Source organism: Puma concolor, chromosome B2 (genome assembly GCF_028749965.1).
Source record: "Puma concolor isolate L17-30 chromosome B2, mPumCon1.1.hap2, whole genome shotgun sequence".
Classification (NCBI taxonomy): Eukaryota; Metazoa; Chordata; class Mammalia; order Carnivora; family Felidae; genus Puma; species Puma concolor.
In genome coordinates, this window is record NC_141671.1 from 46,656,834 (window position 1) to 46,680,466 (window position 23,633).

The 23,633-nt window shown below is 41.5% G+C and overlaps 1 protein-coding gene across 3 annotated transcripts in view; it reads right to left on the reverse strand.

The window, feature by feature from the left end:
* PTCHD4 (patched domain containing 4) overlaps positions 1–23,374 on the reverse strand; it is a 181,911-nt gene extending 158,537 nt beyond the window's left edge. The window contains exons 1-2 of one of the 3 annotated variants that reach the window (XM_086707037.1): positions 22,974–23,374; positions 22,083–22,668 (exon numbers count right to left, since the gene is read on the reverse strand). In XM_086707037.1, coding sequence (XP_086563163.1) covers positions 22,083–22,668; positions 22,974–22,978 — 591 coding nt within the window. In that variant the 5' untranslated portion in view covers positions 22,979–23,374. Of the gene's footprint in view, positions 1–22,082; positions 22,683–22,973 lie in introns of those variants that run through there. The other 2 variants (XM_025926005.2, XM_086707036.1) reach the window with 2 other exon arrangements.
* Between the last annotated feature and the right edge of the window lie 259 nt (positions 23,375–23,633).

A 23,633-nucleotide genomic window follows, 5' to 3' on the forward strand; every position in this document is an offset into this window, starting at 1 on the left:
TATATATCTTATCATGCAGCATAGCATCTGATTTATGATGCAAGTTGTCAATTTTCAAATCAAACAAAATGCCCATAAAATGAGGTTTCCCAAGGAAGACATCCTTGAAAAATAATAGAATGGAGCTTGTTTGAATTAACTGCTCCTTTTTAGCATACCTTAAAGCAAGCTGTGCTACTAGGAAGCTAGAGTAGTTCAGGTTATATTCCTAACTTCTGAAGAAAACATCAGGAAGGGAAAAGTAGCATGGATGCTCATAAAAGATCCTCCGGCACCACTGTCATAAGCTGAATGTTGCTTGAGATGTCTCGGATTCAGTCAGAGCATAATTATTGGGTTGTTTGGCCCCTGGGTCCAAACACCCAAATGGCTTTTTCCCCTTTGTTCTTATGAGATGAGGAAAGACTTTAACAAATGAACCCAAAGTGAGATCTCGTTTAATAGAATTCACCCTCTCTTCCCATCTCCCCTGTTCTAATGACCACAACGTCCTTTTCAAAAGAATGTAGCTGTTACAAATCACAGCTGGACAATTTCCAGTTGGAAAGTTCAATTTTTGTCTATCTACGTACCCTGACAAAATCCCCCTGGATACAGAACCAAGTGATCATTTTAGAAATTTGTATTGTCTTGATAACTGCGATGGTTGCACACAGACATCTATTGCCTTTTACCTTTGTCTGTATTGACTCTCAGTGAAACTAATACAAAACTACCGACCCTGACCAATGGAAAAATCTGGAGTTTGGTAGCTTTGATTGCTTATACTGCATGCAGTCAACCACTCAAGCAGCATAGATTAAAACATAAAAGTTCCGGCAATCGCTGAGCATTATAAATTCTCATTAGAGTCTCATAATCAAGACATTTGGTTGAGTGGAGCATACAGGTGTAGTGGCCCACATATGGACCCTGTCACATATGAAGAAAAAGATCGTCTCTTTAAAATGTAAAACAGGTTTTCTGGTAAGAATGTTACCTCTTTCAGGACACAGAAATAAAAGCACTAGTTTACTAGATTACTAGTTACCTGAAAAAAGTGCTGATACTACTGTGGGACACTGTTGCACAAGCTGTGCATTCTGGAGGACTTAGTGCAGTTTTGAAAGTATAATATGGGGGCGCCTGGGTGGCTCCGTCGGTTAAGCGTCCGACCTCAGCTCAGGTCATGGTCTCCCGGTTCCCAAGTTGGAGCCCCACGTTGGGTTCGGTGCTGACAGCTCAGAGCCTGGAGCCTGTTTCAGATTCTGTGTTTCCCGCACCACCCCCCCCCCCCCCCCCCCGCTCCTCTCCTGCCCACGTTCTTTGTCTCTCTCAAAAATAAATTAAAAAAGCGTTGTATACTATAAAAAAAAAAAATAAGGAAAGCAACGAGAAGATCCAAGATGAGCTTAGGACGCGTACTAGGACAGTTTGGACTGAAATAGATGATGCAATCAATAGCCAAGTGTGAGAATAGAACCATTAATGAGAAAACTTTAACGCCAAGCAGTTGTTTGAATGTCATCTATTGTCTACAAACTGCAACTGAGCAGGTGACTCTCCTGTTCCACGATTACCTTTTGACTTCTGGGGGACATATTTTCTCGGAGGGTCAAAATACCGCACTTGAAAAATGAGCTATATGCATGAGTGACACAGGCATGACTATATAAAATGTAGAAAGGCTGATTCTTCCTAACCGCATTTCATAAAATTCTCTCGGGGCAACCTATCTTTCCTGTGTTACCAAAATGGGGAAAAATCAGGTTAGCAAATAGCATTCTCTCTACAGCTTTTCTTAAAGCTGTGGAGGATGGCTGCTGTGATTTAGTAGGCCTTTTCCCTCTTTCATGCCAGGGACTAGGTTTTGCAATATTACCTTGAGGATTTAGCATCTCAGCTTGGCTGTTTCTGACTCTCCAAAATGAGGAAGATGAATTATTTAACATCCAGGAAGCACCAGCTGTGTTCTCTCCTAAAGCTGAGCTTCCCCCACCAGAGGGATTTACAATTGAAATAGGTTTCTAATCTAAATAGGACTACAGTTTGGACAAGTGAACAAGACGAGAGAGGTTTTTCCTAAGTGGAGAAGAGATATTAGTGAGCATTTCTTAGCGGTTTTCCCAGAGCACCTAGAAATTCTCTAGGGATTATATAGCCTAGCATCTTGCCAAGGGGACGGAGTGCTCCTGACATGAAGGCACAACTCTGAGGCCACTAAAGAAGGGGATTTATAACATGCAATAGGAGGGATTTAGGTTAGGGACAAAGACAATTCTCTTGATGGTCGGTGTTACAGAAGGAGACGAGAGTATGAGAGAACCCTTTCCCTCAATGTTCTTAGAACCAGGGCAGTGGTTCTCAAAATTGTTCTTGAAATTTTGTACCCCAGGAGGCATTCAGCAACATCTGGACACGTTTGTTTTTGGTTGTCACAACGGGGGCGAAGAGGAAGACACTCCTAAGTCTAGTGGGTGGGGACCAGAGATACTGTTAAACATTTTATAATGCACAGAGCAGCCCCTCCCAACTAAGAACTATTAGGCCCAAAATGTCAAGAGTGCCAAAGCTTAAGAAAGCCTGACCTAGAGAATTTACACATTTTTTGAGTTCTCTCAAATGATTTTAATCAGCCTACCTGGGCCAGTTCTAGGAAATACAATAATTCTCTCCATTTGTTTAATGAGAATAAAAATGGTTTGCCACCCAGTTGGGTGTGCTCTCAAGATGGGTTCCTCTTCAGGGAAGAGGGCTCTCTTCCCAGGGACTCTCCCTGAAGTTCTCCAGCTGATTCCAATCTTTGCTTTAGGAATTAATTTAAATCCCACTTCATCCCAAAAGCCCGAGGGAAAGACAAAGGTGATCCACTATTCCTTGAACTCCTTTCTATAGCAAGTAGTGTCTGCCTACCTCATTGGGCATTTACTGCCTCATGTATTTACTGTATGTACATGACAAGACGACTGTGTTGTGACCTTATCCAACCAAGTCAACTAAACTGTAAATTCCTTACTGGCAAGGGATAGTGTTTCTGCTGCATCAGAAACACACAATCTATTACCAGCTTGTACACAGTGAGAATTCCATAATCCTTTATTTATTATATGATGATAGAATCCTTTATTCATTATATGAGCCACTGGGTGGCTCAGTTGGTTAAGCGTCCAACTTGGGCTCAGGTCATGATCTCACGTATTCAGGAGTTCGATCCATACATAGGGATTGTTGCTGTCAGCCCAGAGCCTGCTTCAGAGCCTCTGACCTCCTCTCTCTACCCCTCCCCCAATGGTTCTCTCTCTGTCTCTCAAAATACATAAATAAACATTAGATGATAATCGATATTCAATCTCTTCTCTCTGTCTCTCAAAATACATAAATAAACATTAGATGATAATCAATATTCAATCTCTTCGCATATTCTGAGGCCCCTCAGAGTGGTAGTTATTAAATAAAAGTAGAAGGACTTTGATTGCCAGTTTTCCCCAGTCCAAATTGGGGCAGGAAGAGAATCATTTTAAAGTTACATCCAATATATTTCTATTTTCAATGGTTCCTATTCCACAATGCCAGGATATGGACTTTGATTTCTGGTCTTCATAAAAACTAGGCATCAGCATGACTTATTAGAAAAAGAAGAATTATTTAGGGTCATTCTATGTTAATAGAAAAAAGGAATAATGAAATATCATAATAAAGAGAAATAGTTTTCTAATAGAGAAGTGTCATGATATTAGTCAGGTTTATTAGGGCTTTAGAGGAGTATTCCAAGAAAAGTGGCAGAAATTCGATCAATTAAGTGAGGTGCACATAAATTGAACTTAATAAAACTGCCTAAATTGCTTTGGAAAAAAATGCTGTAGGGAATATACTTTTATTAGTTCTGGGTGAGGGTGAATTTGATGATACAGTGAAACCTTTTCCACTTTTAATCTTGAGTTTCCCATGAAAACCATCAGGAATAACTTTAGAAATATTATCTACAACCAAACTAAAGACTGAAGAACCTGTGTGGTCAATGTGTAGTCAATGGTTTAGAAGTAAGAATGTAGGTACTGCGGTAAGAGTACTGGCTCCAATCCAGTCTTACTGGACTTTGACAATTACTCAGTCTATGTTAGTGCACAACACCCTATTTGGTAGAACTGCTCCCGTGGATCTACATCAGATACGCCCTGGGCTATCCTTGCCTCCAAAGAATTTAGTTCTCCAGAGATGAAAGAGACTTCTTGACCCGCAGTCTTACTATCTCCAAATTAAAACAAAGAACAACAATCAAAACCAAGAAATAATTACTGAATTACTGAATTAATTACTGAATTAAATAAAGGAAAAATCAAAGTGTTGCTCTAGGACTGTCAGATACAACTCACTGGTTTTTCTATTCGTGAAGACTGAATTCACTGGGTAATTTTTTTTTTTCATGTATTTATTATTTTGAGAGAGTGACAGAGTGTGAGGAGGGGAGAAGCAGAGAGAGAGGGAGACACAGAGTCCGAAGCAGGCTTCAGGCTCTGAGCTGTCAGTCAGCACAGAGCCTGATGGGGGGCTCGAACTCAGAGACTGCAAGATCATGACCTGAGCCAAAGTCAGACACTCAACCGACTGAGCCACCCAGGCACCCCATCACTGGGTAATTATTTAATGCTGCACTTCACTTTACTAATACAAAGAATCCTTATGAGAAAAGAAAAAGGCCCATTTCTATTTTATGTTTCTCAACAAGGATTTTTGGCATCCTGCAATTTCTATATACACTGTAACTCTCAGAAGCATACGTTGAGCATCTTTCAATCAGTCAAAATGTGAGATATCTTTTGAAGATTATGTTTACCCATTCTGTTCTGAAAAGATTTAATGTGACCTTTTCTTAGATATAAAAGTGACTAATTTGTTTAATGGGAACAAAAATGCTGATTTACCACCCAACTGGTCACTAAGTTGGCGACATTTGTTAAATCAGATATTACTCAAAACGAAAGTAGGAATTAACCCTTTATTCTTTGTAATCAGTAAAAATGCTCAGCATTTTAGCTGTGGTTGCTTCACAATTTCAACATCTTAGTGGCCGTTGCTTTACGATTTATGAAAGATGCCTTGTACTTGTGTCCATGCTTCATTTTTGCTGGTTAAATAATCTCATGATTATCTTAACCATTACTATACATCAGGGAGGAAAGACCTCAGGGTGGGATGATTTTTGGGGTCATGGAAAGTTCCACTATCCAACAATCTTCTGGCCAGGTCTTGTGGATGATTAATAACCCTCATGCTTTTTCATCTTGATATTTCTTGGTCCATACCCATAAAATTTTCCTGCTTGGTATTCATTTTTTAAGTCTATAACATTATTGGGATTTTATGCTGACTTCATAACCTTCAGAGTAACTGATCGTAGCAAAATATTTCCTTGCTTATAGAGAGCAGCTTTCCATTGACCTCGATTTTAATGAATACATTTTGAAAAGAAAACATTTATTACCAAGTGAAATAAGCATCTCTGAAAGACTTCTCCCACCAGCAAAGAGTAATTTTTTTTTTTTTAATAGAACCCCTGAGGAGGCTGAATCTGATATAGCACCAATACTGGCTTATTCAAAGCTCTGAATCATTTTGGACTCACCTTTAAGATTCAAGTTACCACACTTTACTGATTGCTTCCCATTTAGTTGTTTTCCTTCTTCACTAGACTAGGTTTCTGGAAAAGAGGATCTGTACTTATCTCTGTAACTCCCCAGGCTAGCGCCGTGTCTGAATCAATGTAAGCATGGAATATATCTCTATTGAGAAAGGCTATTCATTGGGATAAGGCAGATACACAGAGTAGGGAGTTTGGAGCATGGAAGATGCTTGCATATCTTTATAAAGAATGCAACACATGTGTTTAAGACCCAGGACACACGTCAATTTCCCAAACTTAAAAGCCTGCTGAAAGCAAAAGGCTGTGAGGTTAAAGAATGAGGTTTACAATAAGAGATTATGGGGCCAGAGAGGAAAAGACCAACAGAATATAATGACCATTCCCAAGGTCGCAGGTAGAAGATGGTTCCAAAAAATACATTATAATGACCAGGGTTCTCCTTCTTCACCGAAGAAAGAACAAATAGAAACACCTATTCTAAATCGATGTGAGGAATAATTTTCTTCAAGAGAGACATTAAATAGCGAATAGGTTACTGAAAGAATGTATAAACAAGGCTTTCTGATACTTGTAGATTAGATAACCTGCCAAAATTTCTCTTAATGAAGGCTTATGAGCATCTATGCACAAAACGACGATACTTACGTTAGGCCCCTTTAAGGCGCACATGGCACAACTACTGAATAGTATTTAGAACAGTAAATAAAAGAGGAACCAAATGGGATAACTTCCTTTTTTGTGATACATAATTTTGAGTTTTCAGTGGCCAGGGGCACACATCCTATCATTCATGTGGACTAGGAAGACATCCTTTTACCTCATTCTATCAGGTGATTTATAATTGCCATTTAAACACAATAAGCGAGGGAGTATATGATTTGTGAATCCGCTAGGATGCTAATGGAAAAGCTCTCTACTGACCCAAGAAGGGCACTTAAATTGTTAGGGCTCCTATGTAGTTGGAACTACTTTAAATATTCATTGCACTTTAATGAACGTACTTTTCCTTTAATTAGACATGGTGTTAATACTGTTTTAATCTGAATTGATTTGCCACACTGATCTGGGGAAGCCAGGATCTGTTTATGAATGAATTAGAAGTCTCAAGCTTACTAAAACTAGTAGTTGACCTTCCCAGAACTCTTATGTCTCAAAAGGAAGCATAATATTATTTTCACAGGTGAAAAGATACAAGACATGGGGTGTACTTAGCTGAAGATTAAGTAAAGTTTGGCAAGCTGAGACTGGGAATATTTTGAAATTCCTTAATATCATGTTTTTAATACTCAATATGTGACAATTAAAAAGATCACGAAGTCACTTGATCTTTCATTCATTCAACACGTATCCTTTACTTCTGTCTCTGCACTTATCAAAAGGACGGACTAACGATGGATAGCATTAATGAATTGGTTGCACAGTAGCAAACCGTGACCACCTCAGGATATGAAGGTATTGGTGAAAATTAAGGGGTTAATAACAACTTAATAAAAGTGAAGGTCTATTTCAAGTCCTGGTATTATACTTCTTTGAGCTGTCAAGATTTATTACCTTTGGCTGTATCACCATAACAATATTTTTCACGTGCCACCAGGTTTTCTTTATTAATCTCCTTACAGAAATGTACTAAGTAAGCGTGCCTTTTGAAGTGTCCAGGGATATATTTTCCCAATGGCGAGTAATCCAAGACATCTTTGGAATATAACAAATTGATTAAGACATCATACTTCTGGCCAGTCAATACCAGGTTAAGGAATTATAGGAGAGGATGAAGTTGTTTATTTAGCTAAAGAGCTCCCATGGAGGTAATTTACCTGGTGGGGAAATGGTGTGATTGTTGCTGTCAAGGCAAATGCTCTCTCCTTTGGGACCTCAGAGGCTGAGGCTCAGGGGAAATAGCATTTGCCCCTTATCCTCTCATCCGTTGCAAAATTGCTGGATAGGATGGTGGGATCTTCTGGTCTAAGGTCCCTCAGTGTTTCTCAATTTGGTTATCCCTGCATTCATTCATACAAAGACTTCGAAAATACCAATGCTTGGGCCCTTTCCCCAGAGATTCAAATTCAGTGGTCTGGGGAGGGGCCCATGGCACCATAAAATTGGAAAGTTCCTGAATTGTTTCTTTGGAGAATCACTGAGCTATAGCAAGTGAAAAGCTGTAACAATTACTTCATAATAGGATAAGCCACAAGGTACTCTTAGAAGCTTAATCTTGGATGTGGTCCTTAACAAAGTATTTCACAGCATTTTGGAGTTGGTCTACAAATAAATCAGGTCCTTCTAATTTTCATCCAGGATTTTTCTTGGGACACCTCCTCCCCTGGAACTTGTTGACCTACATTTGTATCTTGTTTTCATAAGTGCATATACTTACAAAAGAGACATCTTAAATCATGGAAGAAAATGCTCTTTTCCTATAGCTTCTATTGAGAAGCCAGAATATTTTGCTTTCTTCCTTAAGCCTATTAAAGATAGTAAAAATCAGTTCCAAAAACTCTGCCCCAGAAGCACTCTAAAGATAACAATAAATGAACAATTAAGTAAATTATGTCGCAGTCACTTGCCAGACTTTTGAACAACTGATAAAATTATAATTATGAAAATGCTTGTGAAAAAATGAAAATAAATAGAATCAAAAAAGACATATGACATATATGACAACTGTGTATTTTATAGTTAAAGACTAGAAATAAATTGTGTATAGAATTGGTGAATGGGATTGTGAGAGATTTTTCACCTGGTTTCCTAATCTTTCCTTGGTGTTGTTATAATGTTGATTTATATTAAAAAATACCTATAATTTATTAAGAAACTACCAGGTGCCAGAAATTTTGAAACTCTACAGAAAGGATATTAATAATACAATTTTTAACAGAAAAATTGAAGGACAAAGACATTAAGTAGCATGTCTGAGTCATAGAGCTAGTAAATGACAAGATCGGATTCAAAGGTTTGTCTGTTTCTTTTTTATTACCCTCTTCATCATTATTTAAAAATTTTAAAAGAGGGACTCAATCAATAAGACCCCTACCTCCCACCTCAATAAAAACATTTGTTACTTTAGGTTAAATGGACTGGATTGTCCATGCTTATATGTTTAACATCATCAGTAAGTTTTCTGGATACTAAGTTGAGGGAAAGATGAAATGTGAGAATCTCTTATCAGTTTAGTTATCAATTAACGAAATATTCTTCTATCATGAAAAAGTCAAGGAAGATAACATCAAATTAATAAACAACTTTTTGAGGGGCATCTGGATGGATCAGTCAGTTGAGTGTCAGACTTTGCTCACGTCATGATCTCACAGTTCGTGGGTTCAAGCCCCGTGTTGAGTCTGGAGTCTGTTTTGGATTCTGTGTTTCCCTCTCTCTCTGCCCCTTCCCTCCTCACATTGTCTCTCTCTCCCTCTCAAAAAATAAATAAACATTAAGACTTTTTTTTTTTTGATTAAAAAAAACTTTTTGAGAAAAGTTAACTAGAAATATAAACTTGGATATTGTTTAGTAAGTTAAGATGTGATTAGTAACATACTGATAAGATGTGATTAGTTAATTAAAAAAAAAAGTCTAAAGTTTCTCAGCCTAGAAAGGATCCAGTTCCTTAAAAATAATCCCCAAGGTAAAAAATGGCTGGAAAGAATGAGACGATAATAAACGTTAAGTTGCTAATACCAGTTTTATGTGCCATTCCCTTAGAGAGGTATGCTCTATCTATGAAAAGGGGTCATTAAACTAGTTCAGACCCTGGGCTTCCCAGGGCCCTGGGAGCTCCAGCAGGGCACGTGTCTGTCTCTGGGGACACTTACTGGTGCCCCACCATCCCTGTCCTCATGCTCCATTACTCAGGCTCTGCCTCCTCCCCCCAGGAATTTGCCCTAAAGAGATTATCCCACAAACTGCACTGTGCAGGAAGATCTGGTTCCTGGGAAGAGAGAAATGAAAAGCTAGAATTTTCTCACATTTCTTTTAAGCTAGTAAGTGTGAATCAGATATGATCCCTGCCCTTAAAAGTCTTATAGTCTTGAAGGAGAATAAGACAGATTCTAAATAGCACATACACTCCTTTGTGCTGTTATACGCATGTTTAATAACATGCTTCATCTCGGTTTCTAATGCAACATTTCATACATGGAAGGGTAACCTATCTTGTCTAGGAGTTCATATTTTGGTTTGCTAATATTCCCATGCAACAGATTTTCACTAATTTACATCCATCATCTATTTTCTTTCATTAAAATTTTTTCTTGTGCATAAGTATTTTTTAAAATATAAAACAAAAGACTGCTGAATGGAATCTTTAGCTTGTAGACTCTTTGAATAAGTTTCTTTTCCTCATTCAATTTTGATTTCACTAGCAAATAAACACTTGGAACTATTAAAACAGTACTTGGGTTTCCTATGGACGGAATATACAAATAAGGTTGTAGTACAAGAGCTTAAATTTCACTTGCTTGTACCTTCACTTTAAGATGGGAACTCTGGGGGTGCCTGGGTGGCTCAGTCGGTTGGGCGTCCGACTTCGGCTCAAGTCATGATCTCATGGTCCGTGAGTTCGAGCCCCGCGTCGGGCTCTGTGCTGACAGCTCAGAGCCTGGAGACTGTTTCGGATTCTGTGTCTCCCTCTCTCTGACCCTCCCTCATTCGTGCTCTGTCTCTCTGTCTCAAAAATAAATAAACGTTAAAAAAAAAAAAAATTTAAGATGGGAACTCTGGCCCCTGAAAACTTTTACCCTTACATTTCTGGGAGTCTTTCTGCTCTCTTTATTATTTCCCAAAACACTTTCCATGGTCTTCCTCTCCAGTCCCCTGGTTGATTGCCATTAACATCAGCTAGCACTGGCACTGGTCCTGACTCACTGAAGTTGGTGCTGTGGTCTTCAGATGTGATTCTGTGAATTCTCTTACTGCTAGGTTGCCACATAAAATACGTGGCACCCAGTTAAATCTGAATTTCAGATAAGTAAAGAATGCAATATATAGGATGCATTTCTACTAAAAAATTATCCTTTATTTATCCAAAATTCAAACTTAACTTGGTGCCTCATATTTTTACTTGCTAAATCTGACAGCCCTACCTTGTGCCCAAGCCATACCATGCCTCCTGCAGTCTCTCGTGAGCTAAAGTCACATGTGTGCTATATACAGGTGGGTAAAATGGCTCTCTTTTCTTCTTCTGATGGCCTTTTGTCTCTTTATTATTTTTAAGTTCATTTATGAGACTGATTTACTTTGAGAGAGAGAGAAAGCATGAGTGAGGGAGGGCAGAGAGAGAGGGAAAGAGAGAATCCCAGGCAGGCTCTGCTCCATCAGTGCAGAGCTCCACGTGGGACTCAAACCCATGAACCACGAGATCATGACCTGAAGTTGGACGCTTAACCAACCAAGCCACCCAGGCGTCCCAGCCTTTTGTCTCTTTAGCCCAACATTGCTTGTGCCATCTTAAGACCACTCACAGGAACAGCTTTCAGTGTCTTTCTGTGGCCATCTATCTTCGGGGTTTAGACAGCCTTAGAATGTCAGACTCACTGTGGCAGGCTTTTTTCTTCCCTGTTCTCTTAGACATTTCCCCCAATGGCTTGTCCCACAGACCTCCTTATTGGCTAGCTCCTCCCAGACAAGTCAATTTACGTAATGAAGGCTACCAGCTCTCTTGGTTCATGAGGCACATACAGTTTTATTTCATCAAAGACTTTCAACAAATAATAAAACTTAGACTGTGATTAAGGAAACTGCCTTCAAAGTACCTCTAACGTGCATGGAAGTGTTTCCTACCTTTGGAAGCACTTAGGGAAGCTCTGTGGAAAAAGTGGCTTTGGGGCTCCAGCATTTAAGAAATGTGTGCCAATTTGACAGTGTGAAAGAAATTCCAAGCAAATGTAACAGTATGAGTGGAGGTAAGAAGACAGGAAAGTTCAGGGTTGGCCTAACTTTGGTTTGGTGACAGCGTAGGATGTACAGCAACTGGAAACTATAAGGAAAGTTGGTGCCCTGGACAAGGAAAGTTCTCCATGGCCGTGGTCAGGAGTTTGTAATTTCTTCTCTAGGCAATGGGAAGCGCTTGCAAGATTTGGTTAGAAGAAAAATATAATGAAGAGATGCTTATAGTCCTGTTACACAGGCTACATTCCAAGTGTGAGAAATTATAGGAGAGAGATTAGTTTATCACATAAATAAAGTAGGTAAGGAGTAATGAAGTCCCAAGGGAGGGACAGGAGAAAGAAAAGGAAAAACTGAAATTTGAAAGAGACCTTGGTCTGAAAACTTGGTAATCATTTTAATCAGCAGAGTTTTGTTTTGTTTTTGTGGGTTTTTTGTTTTTTGTTTTTTTTTTTTTAAATTCCCAATGCCCATGCCACTTCGAGACTAATTAAATCAAAATCTGTGGAGATGAGACCCCCACATCAGTATTGTCAAATCTCCCCTCGTGATTCCAACACTCAGCCAAGACCGATCACCACTATTGCAGAGCAGGAGTTCTCTCACTTCCGTAGGAATCAGAGTCACCAAAGGGCTTGTTGGGCACCATTGCCAGAGTTACGGCAGATCTGGAATGAGGTCTGAGAATTCGCATCTTGAACAAGTTCCTAGGTGGTGTGGGTGCCGTTGGTCCAAGGACCATGCTAGCAGGACTTCTGCGGTGGAATGATCAGGACCTAACAGTTAATTAGCTATTACTATGTATATGTCTTGGCTGGTTGGGGGGAGGGGGAGAAAGAGTTAATTACAGGTGACTGAGATTCGGAGCTTGAGTAAATGGCAGCATAGAGGTGCTATTCAACAGTCATAGACAGTGGAAGAAAATAGATGTTGGGCTTGAATGAGAGAGAATATGGAGAGAAAAGACAACGAAAAAGAGTGTTTTATGGGGGGCCATTATAAAATGGGGACAGTAAGAAGAGGGAGCCAGTAAGAAGTAGAGAACCATCAGAGACACAGAAGGAGAACGAGAATGTCACAAACACCTAGCAGGGAGAAAGTGGTCGAGGCTAGCTCTGCTAAGAACATCACAAAAACGTAACCTCTGAGATACTTCCAAACCCAGTGAACGCAGAGAACCAAGGTCCCACATTTTCCTTATCTGCTCTTTACTATCCTTAGCAAAGAGAGGTCAGAATGATAACCCTGGAGGCAGCTTAAGGTCTTTAGTGCAAAAAACAGAGGGATCTGCACTTACTAAGGAAATAAGGATGACGACCATATGACAGAAAGATTTTCAGCTTTGAGGGTTGAAACAAAAAGGGCTTTTCACCTAATCTGGCTAAGGGCAGAGTATCAGTGCTCATGGAGTTAAGCCCCTAGCTGCTGTTAAGAATTTACAATGAACCTGGTGCTGTTCTAATGCCGTATACGGCTCCTGCTCACAGTGGGGTTCATGGATCAGTGGCATCGGCATCACTTGCTAGAAATGCAGACTTTCATCCACACCAGACCTCCTGGAACTGAATCTGTATTTTTGAAAATATCCCCAGGTAACATTTAGAGCTTGAGGTAACAATTAGAGCTTGAGAAGCACTGCTTTTAGGTATCATGAACTCATTTAGTCTTCTCAGTGCTATGAGGTAGGGACTATGAGGAGGGAGCTGAGTTCTGAAGAGGTTACAACATTTGTACAAAGTCATACAACTAACGGGGCAGAGCAAAGATCTACACCCAGATAATCTAGATCCATAGACCTGGATCTGACTTGTGTTACATCAATGCTCAAGAAACTCTTACAATGTCCCTTCCCATCGTCGCCGTACCTTCCCCCGCGGTGGCTCTTATCCAATGCTTCTAAGGTGCCTGTCGTCCCCTTTGTTCTCTTGTGTCTACCATCCAAGCCATGCACGTTAACCTCCTCACCCCTTAGATCTCAGCTCATAGTCACCTCCTCAGAAGGCAGCAGTATCCAACACCCCAAGACTTGGTATTCCACTCTCACAGTGCCACTTTTCTTCCATGATAATCTGTAGATGTGAATTCGTGTGATTTTTGCCTTTTTTGCCAGGCTTAAGCACCTGGAGGGCAAATGCACATCTGTTTTGTACCTCATGGAATTGCCAGGGACCAAGATGGAGCCTGGCACAGAGTCGACACAATCATTACCTAGATGAGTGTGCACAGGAATGACTTTCAAATCAAATGTGCACCTTCCCCACATTAGCGTAAACTATTGTGCCAATCAGAACTGAATACTCTTGGGGGCGCCTGAGTGGCTCAGTTGGTTAAGCGTCCAGTTCTTTGTTTTGGCTCACGTCATGATCTCACAGTTTGTGAGTTGGAGCCCTGCATCTGGCTCCACTCTGACAGTGTGGAGCCTGCTTGGGATTCCTCTCTCTCTCTCTCTGCCTATCCCCTGCTCCCTGCTTGTGCTGTCTCTCTCAAAATAAATAAATAAACTTAAAAAAAAAAAAAAGAATACACTCTCCCTCCAGGTAATTAAGAAACCTGGTGAGGTGAAAGAACAGACTTGAACATTCAAAAGAAGTGTAAACTTTGAGGCTGAACCTGATCCATCCAGGCAAGCCTCCACCTGCCACAAACATTCAGGACCTCCTGAGGCTATGAGAACCCTGTGTATGTACAACCACTTTCCAGAATCCAGAGCCAGTAAGTACTCTGCCTTCAGCCTTTGAGGCAGCAGAGGAAAGTCAGAGTGGCCCACGTGAGCCCTCCCCGTATTGGCAGGGTAGCTCTGGAGGGAAAACATTGGCTGTTCTAACACAAATCCTATAACTAAACAGAGTCCATTCATTCTGAGTGCTGCTCATCAGGTACCTTTCAGAGGTCCCGAATTTCTCTGAATGACAGAGAATAAGCCTTGATTTCAGTGAATGGCTCTGCCATAATAATCGTGAGAAAAGCACGGATTGCAACGTCACTTTAAAAATATGCCCCACTGTAATTTCGCGTCTCATTTTCCCAAATACTCTTGCTCCTATGGATAGTTCCTATACCTTGTGTTCTCATATTATATTAACATAATTAGGCTAACTAGGCCTTAATGTTGCCACTCTCGTGAAAAAAAAACTGCAAAGGGCCTTGAGAAAAATGCTGCTGATGTTTTTTTCTTAAAGAGATGGTTAGATTTAATTTCAACATTTTTGGAAAATATTGAACGACAGTAATCAGCTTTAAGCTTAACCAGGTGACAGTTCCCAACGACAGCTGATACGGACGAGGGTTTCTCCATGCGGAAGAGCTGCTTGCTAATTCTCCAGGCATTTCCTCAACATCTCTATCACGTGCCTGAATGATATGGCTATAGGCTCAACTACTCAATTTTCTTAGGGTGTTCTTGGTCTGAATTGACACGTTATTTCAAGCTCAGCCATGAATGAGGAATGCAGAGGTCCACCTTGTGTCTTAGACCGGAGCTTTTCAAATGCTCAAATGCATGAATCACCTAGGGGCTTTGTTAAAATGCAGACTCCTGTCAGGTGAGATGCGGGAATTTGCATTTCTAATAATGTCCCAGGTGATACTGATGCTGCCTGTCCGTCCATATGTAACACTTTAGGGAACAAGGTCTTAGAAAACAAAATGAAATTGATTTTGTTATTTACAATGCAACTTGGCACCCTTTTTAACCAGAAGCATTGCCTAAACGTTTCTGCGTGCCAGGGCTGGGATAAATGTAATCCTATCGACCAGCACAGGGGCAGAAACAATCCAGAGAAATGAGTTACTCCCAGGATTCCACCCTGGGGAGGGGGCCCCAAGGTGATCTGTTTGACTCAGGGAAGAAACAGACTTGCTGTTCAATCTAGAGCCGTCTTACACAAATCTAGAGTCTAGGAATTTCCAGACTCCTTTTTTAAAAATATTTATACTGAGCACATACAGAAGTGCTTGGAAGTATCTAGAATAGGCTTGAACATATGCTGATCACTCTAAAATTGAATTAAAAGCAAAGTGGTCCAATAATGATGTAACAGCTATTGGGTTAAAATGGAAAATACTCTCCAAACACAATGTATTTTGAAACGCAAAATATAATAGCTTGTTTCAGTTAAATAATGACTGTAATAGAAAAGGCTGAGAAAATAACTGTCAGAGCTTATCATTGCTTAAAGTGGCAGGAGAGGCAAAGGAGTGGTTTCTTTCGGAGGGGGGAGTGGCCTTAGTTCTTCCTGCACTCCCACCATGTTGTGTCTCTTTGACTTCTTTTCTCCACTCTTACCCCAAGCTCTTGGTGGTCCTGCACCACTGAGGGAAACACCAGCAGATCAACTGAGAGTAAGAAAAGAAGAATGGAGAGAACCATTTCTGTTCCTTTTTTTTTTTTTAAACCATCCCTTAATCCTTGAATTTCAAACATGAAGAGAGTATAAATAAAATTATGAAAATTATTTACCTTAGTTAAAAATAGGTCTTTGTTGAAGCCAAGGAGAAGGAGATAGCTCCCCCATCAAGCAAGCCTTTTGCCCATTTGGATGCTCAGTGTTGGAGGAGGTCATTAAGAGGACATGACCTCTGATTGACCCATAAGCTTGACCTGGGTAATCAGAGGCTCCTGACCTCTTCCCCTGGCCTTGCAATATACATACTGTCCATTATTCTCACAGTGAGAGATGTTTTCAAGGATGCAGCCCTGAGAAAGCAATGTGTTGTTGAGACCATCTGGACCGTGTATGTAACTGAACACAGGCTTGTATACAGACTTTTAAGATTCTCACAGGCAGGTATAGAGATCTACTCATCTTGTGGCTGCCCAGGAAAAGCTTCATATAGAAGTTCTCTTGCTCATTAAACCTTGACACCTACCAATCTAGGGTGGCCTGCTTCTTTCTTTGGTCTCTCTTTGCCTTCTTTGTATGGAGGAACAGTTTTATTTTTTAATGTTTATTTGTCTTTGAGAGAGAGAGAGAGAAAGAGAGACAGAGCATGAGTGGGAAAGGGACAGAGAGAGGGAGACACAGAATTTGAAGCAGGTTCCAGGCTCTGAGCTCGGCACAGAGCCCAACATGGGGCTCAAACCCACGAACCATGAGATCATGACCTGAGCCAAAGTCTGATGCTTAACTGACTGAGCCACCCAGGCACCCCATATTTTATTTTATTTTTTAAGTTTATTTATTGTTGAGAGAGAGAGAGAGAGAGACTGCAAACAGGGAAGGGGCAGAGAGAGACAGAGAGACAATCCCAAGCAGGCTCTGTACTGACAGTGCCCATATGGGGCTCGAACTCCCCAACCATAACATCACGACCTGAGCTGAGATCAACCGTCTGACGCTCAACCTTGACTAAGCCACCCAGGTGCCCCGTGTACGAGGAACAGTTTTTAAACCAGTCAGAAAAATTTAATAAACCAACTTATCCTGACTCGGTAGCTAGGAAATATATATACAATAACTTCATTAGGAAACCGTGATTACCATTATTGAACAGCATAGTTCAGATCTAACCAAACACATCTACTTTATTCCACAGGAAAAATATTCTAGAATATATTCCCAAATCCACCGTAATGATAGTCATCTACTACCTAGTGGAACGTTACATCAGAATGCTAGAACTTGAAGTCCAGATTGGTGATGGGATTTATCCATTAACACACAACTGATCTTTAAAGAACTGGGCTTAGAACTTAGAGCTCCTGAACATTTCCCAATTTACTCCCCATTGTCTTATCCCAACCTATATCATCAATTATTTTTCCTGATGCCAATTTAAGACAAAAACACCCAAGCTTGTCTGGGACAAAATACCCTGTCTGAAAACTGTAGACCACACTGTAGGTTTCCCACTTGCAGTTGATCATGGAGCCTCGCCATGGTTTGTTTTGAGTTGATGTGAAATGATATTAAAGATGAAATCATTGGCCAGTGAGGCATTTGCTAAACAATTTGTAGCAGGTTTCTCGGTCAGCATACAGTAGGGGTTTGCCCAGACTGGAAGTTTCACTCCCTTATGGATGAATAAGAGAAGTGAAGCTTCCTTTCCCCATCTTATGAACTAGTGGATCTGAGTGAGCCAGCGGACAACTGTGAAAGATCAGTAGTGGTCTTTTAATGCAGATCTGAGATGACTTGGGAATTATGGCACGAGATTTTTCTTAGTACAAAGGCCTGTTGTTACAAAGAATGGCGCAGAGCGTGATGGGACCTAATGTAGTATTGTGATTAAGAATTCAGTACGGACACCTGGATTCAAATCCCAGCTCCAACGTGTACTATCTCAGGGACCTTGTACAAGTCATTTAACCTCGTCGTTAGCTTCCTTACCTATAAAATGAGAATAAAAATACTCCCCTGACTCACAAACTTGTAACAATAATATGCTATGTATAAAGCACAATAAATCTGAACATTCAGTAAGGTAGCAATGTTTTCCCCCATCAAGAGACAGAATCAGGAAGATAAGCTTAAATCAAAATATCCTGAGAGAAGATCCTGACATGGATGTCTTACAAGATTTTAGAATAAACTAGGGAAAGAGGTCTGGAAGAACCAAACTTTCTTGGAAATCTCTAAAATAATGTTGGTCCTCACTTTCCATGTTGGCTTAGGTTGCCCTTCCATTGAGTCTGGAATGAAATAATCAATGGCAATATCTTCCAAACCTGGAAATGTCCCCACAGAAGTGCTGTCCTTTATGAAGAAACAGGAAGATCTTTCTTTGCTCCTGTTCTTAAATATGGTATATTGAAGCACATACACTTCAGTTCAACATCTATTCATAGGTGTGGGATTAATGAAATTTAGTGGGAAGGACAGGCTGCAGGGGAATCAAATCTGCTTCATTTCTTTCTCACCATTTGCTATGGACCCCATTTGCCTGCTTCTTCTTTTTATTTGTGCATTTTACTGTGGCCAGAGTAAAGATCTTGGAGTCCAGAGTGGTCCTTGCTTAAGGATGTTGAGCACCTGATTCATTTTATTCAAGAGACTGGGTTCAGCAATATGTTATGTATTTAACTTAGAAATTCAGTCTAGCCACATTGTATTAACTTATACAATATGTAGTTTACTAGGTGGGAAAAAAAAAAAGGTCTCTAAACTATTGGGGCCAAAAACACTTTATAGAAATCTGGAGAATGTAGAGACTACCTTTAAAAATAAAATTATGCCACAGAGGTATGAAAAGTGATGATAATTTTGTGATATTACAGTACAAATGTACAAATTAATCAACAGACTAATCAATGATGTGAATACTATCTATAAAGAACTGAATTAGGTTGGGGGGAACATAAATAGCATAGAAGGAATATAAGACATGACTTCGTGCCTCATCTGGAATATGATAATGGATATAATTATATAAAGATTTTAATTAGAGACACCCTTATAGAGTTCCTATCATGCAGGTGTCGGAATTGCAGATTTGGGCACCTTTTCCACACAGTTTTTGAAAATGTGTATGTTTCATTTCTTCTATAATATTCTAAGCTGACTCCTGCTTTTTTCATACCAGCTTTATCTGAGACTCTGTTACCAGCCAACTTTCCCTGTCTCTGCTTCTCTGGATCACTTTGGCAAGATAATCGTGTTTATTCAGAAGTTCTAAACCATTCTGTGCTCAGGACTACTTGGGTGTCTTCGTGATATTTGGAAGATGTCCTTCCAATGGTCAGAACTGTTTCTGGTCGCTTCTTTCTGTCAATCGGTGTTTCTACATCTTCAGACTATCTCTGAGAACTGACCTGCTGCTTCTTCCGTGTCAAGAGACTGCCAATCCCTGCTCAAATTGTCCAGCCAGTGCTATTTATTTTGCATTTTCCCACAACTCCTGCTTCCCTGCCTATCAATGGCATCTTCCACCATGAAAATTTTCCATATTGAGTTGGGAAGAGAGGTGACCCAAGTATGACAGAGGAAAGCAAAATGAATTAGAGGGCCATAAAAGGTAAGTACAAAATTTCCCCTCAAATCGCATACACCAGAAGTTCTCAAACTTTACCATGCATCAACATCCCAGGGACACTTCTTGAGAACCACTGCCACATGTGAATCAAAATCATCTCCAAATAACATGTAATCAAAACAAGAGGCCATCTCATTTTGCTCTGTGACAAGGAGCTCTTAACCTAGACATCCTTGGAGACCCTTTGATAGGATTCGAGCTCTCCACGGTACTCCACAAATTATATTTTATATTACATTAGCATGTGTGAGATTGCATCTGGATGCTTGAGAGGACCCACTGCTCTCAGAAGACACTCAAAGATGCATTTTCCCAAACATTATCTTCTATAACTCCCACTGATGCCATGCAGTGAGAGTCAAGTCAGCACATGTGTGGAAGCGCTGACATTAGAACGGAGCAGAATAGAGCCAAGGTGTAATTTTCCTGTTCTTTTTATGGTTAATAGAATAATTCTATTAATACTATTACACTGGCCTTTGTAATCAATTATTCCATTCTTTCATGATTATACACTGACTCCTACCAAGATGTAGATCCACCAGTCAATCAGCCAAAAAGTTTAGATGGAGCGCCAATGATAGGCCTAGTATGGTGTTGGCTCAGTGAGGAACCCAAAGATTGCAGAATCCCTGCTCACAGGCAACTCTCGGTGAGGATACTGACATACACTACTTGTAAGCCCTGTGAGAATAAGAACCTTGTTTTTCTGACCCCAAATTCTGTCTCATAGGGCCTACAAGAGCCCCTAGCAAATCACAGGAGCACAGCTAAATATTAAATGAATGAATTAAAGACCTCAGGGGTTTATACTGTAAATGTCATAATGATTTTGACGGATAAACAAAATATTCACAGTGGCTGATTGGCCAACGCTCTTACACCTTGAGAGTACTGCTGAATAAAGGAAATAAGGGACCCAATTAATAATGCACATTAATAATCTGCAAACTTGCCTCCACAGGGAAAACAAATTGAAACTTAAATATGACACAGTTTCAAATGGCTTTTTACACCAGATGTCCGGCATAGGTAAGAACTCAGTTAAAAGACTAGGCTAGAAGATCACCTCTCCCTCCACTGCATCCTTTCCTGTAGCAAGTGATAATGTTGATGGCAAAGGATTCGGGTAACAAAAAGCATGCTGCCCAACCACATATATTCATCGTGCTTCCTTCGATAAGTGTGAAGCAGGCAAGCCCTTCCTTACCTAGATTTCAAGCTGATGAATCATCTGTCTAGTTTCAGTAAACCCCAAGGGACTGCTCAGCTTTGTAAAGCTGAAACGCTGTCAGCCTCTGGATGCATTTAAACAAGGACAACGTGTTAAAAGGAGGCAGGTTATGAGGTTTCCTGAGGAATCCCTAGTTTCTAAGTGCACAAAACTCTCCTTCAATGCACAATAAAGAGCCTTTGTATCTAAAATAACCCCAGAAAGTTATTTTTAAATCGTGTATAGATGCTGACTCAAATCTCAAATCTCAAATACATAAAGAGAAATATTAATGATATTCGGCCATCCATTTACCCAAACGAGGTCCCTCCTATTCCATTATCTCCATGGAAGCACACACATAGCCTTATACACGTTGGAAGAAAGAAAATTCCTCCTTCTTGGGAAACACCTGTCCTGGGAGTTCTCCGTTGTGCAGGTTCTGAGCACACATAGGGTCGAGCATACAAATGGTGCAGTGACTCTTTTGGAAGTCACATTTGTCCCTGAAACTTCAGTCACCTGGAGACTGCATGCCTCATTGCCTGCAGCAGCTCAATCCTGACAGTGTAGGATGAGTTTAGAAATCTCATTTGAGCAACAAAATTTGAATCGAGAATCGAGAGTTCAAACAGCATAATATGTTTAATACTGAAATAATCTTTTTTTTTTTTTTTGCAACTTCTGCTGACTGTGGAATTTTTCTCTTTTTTCTTTGCTATTGGGCTATCATCTTGGTTTGGTTTGGATATTGTGACGGGAAAGGAGGGTAACAGGACTCAGTCTACGGGAACATCTGTTACCTGCACATCCCCATTTTTACACATAGAACGTCTCTGCTTCTTTTGCTATGCTAACACACTTACACATAATTCCTGAAATCCCTACTACATTCATATCCACTGCTTCCAGACACACACTCACAAGGCACCAAAACACAAAATCTCTCCATGTCAAAATCAAACCAGGCTGAAGATGTAAATAGGTGAACATGGCACCAGGTGGATGTGTAATCAGTAATAAGAAATACATCGAGCCCCATAATGAAAAGAAATCCCCCAAATTGTTTAGGATTCCCCCTCCCCCTTCCATTCACTGATTTATTAACCCTGAACAAAGATGTAATTGCAGGGTCTCAGAAACAACTTTTTTTTTCCATTTTTTTTTTTTTTCATTTTTTGGCATTTGTTTTGTTTGGCTTTGAATTTCTTAAGATCTAGTCGTACCATTCATTGCCTGTTTTCTTCACTCAGTTGCCCATCTTTCCCCCTCCCCCCCAAAATGAAAGAAGCATTAGCTTCTGAGTCTTAAGGATGAGACCTCTGCATTTTCTTTGCTTGTTTAGGGCAAGAAATGAAGTGCTGCCTCTTTAATTGGCAGAAGCATGCAGGAGGAGCGTACCTTTAATTTAGTGCTGGGATACCTCACTTGCACCCTGGCTGTTGTCTTATTGGAGACGGCAGCCTGCCTGAGATCCTCTAGCACTGAAATAATATCATCCAGCACGCATTTCTTATCCTGATTTTTCAACACACACAGATGGGAAAAAGTATAATTATAGCCCTTGTGGTTCACCTTCATTTCCAGCACGGCTCGGTGGGTCTGCAGGATCCCCTCAGCCTGGAGCAAAATATTGTCCCCGGGTGGGGAGAGGAGGATCACCCTGCCATACCTCCCAGGGGTGTGTAAGTCCGAATAGAGCTGGCTTTTGGACTGGTCCAGGGGGAAAAGGCTGCTGGCCAGGCTGCGCTCGATCTTGGCCAGGCTGTGGCTGGGAGCGACCAGGCGCTCCAGGTCGCCCTCGGGCTGGAAGCGGTTGAGCGCGCTGAGGCCGAAGGTGATGGTCAGGACTGCGGGCACGGTGAGGAAAAAGACCGGGTGCCGGCTCACGCACAAGCCCAGCCTGTGGCAGCACGACTGGAGCCCTCTGCGAAGCACCTGCCGCAGCATCCTCCACCAGATCCAGCTCGCAGGCGCTCCCGGCCGTCTTAAAAAGCACATGTGACATGTGTAAGCGCCGGGCCACCCCCCCCCCCCCGCTCCCCCATCCCACCCCCCTCCGGGCCAGCCCCCCTCCCCAGCACCGCCGCGTCCCCACCCCTCCGCGCTCACCCCCAACCACTCCGCCTGGTCTTTCCCCGGCCCCACCTCCATGCGCTCCTACTACTCTTTCAAACACTGCAGCAAGTTGCAGCAAGGCGGGCAAATATCGACAGCGCGCTGCGGGGGCACCGCGGGGCCCACCCCTCCCCGGCCTCCCCGCGCCCTCGCCGCCTCCCGCGCCCCTCTCACCGCATGAGCAGCGTTCCCTCGGTCTAGCCCTTCATCTCGGTGCTGCAGTCCCCCGGCCTCCCTCGCTGGAGGTGGTTCCGTGCGGAGCGTCCCACAGATGTGGATTTCCTCTCCGTCCTGATGGGGTTCGGTGCCTAACTGGAACCATGTGCCTCGGTGTTGTAAGAAGCAGACATGTGCCCCAAAAGGGGCGGAGGGGGGCGGGGAGGACAGAGACTAGAAGGGAGGGAGCGAGGGGGGGGGCAGCTAAGCTTTTTTTTTTTAAGACGCTGGCAGTTATTTTTAGAGTTTTGTTTTCCCTCTTCCCTCCTGGCTGGAGTGAATGGAAGAGGAAACTGGTGAAGGTGCTGCTGGCCCATTGGAGCAAAGGCAATTAGAGCCTGCGGGGGGGAGAGGGGGTGTACGGGGGGGGGGTGGTGTGTGGAGGGAGGGAGCTCGAGGGCTCCTGGAGGCCAGCAGCCGTTTTGCCCCTCCAGTTTCCCTGTGCCCTCGAAATCTGCTTTCCTGCCGAAGGAAAAAGAGAGCAGAGAGGATGATGCTGCATTTTTAACATACCACAAAGCATGCAAGGGATTTCCTTGCAACACCTTCCCGCCGTCATTCCAGACTAGTAGGCTGCAGCCGAGGGCTGCCAGAGACCCCATTTGTGGGTGGTGCGTT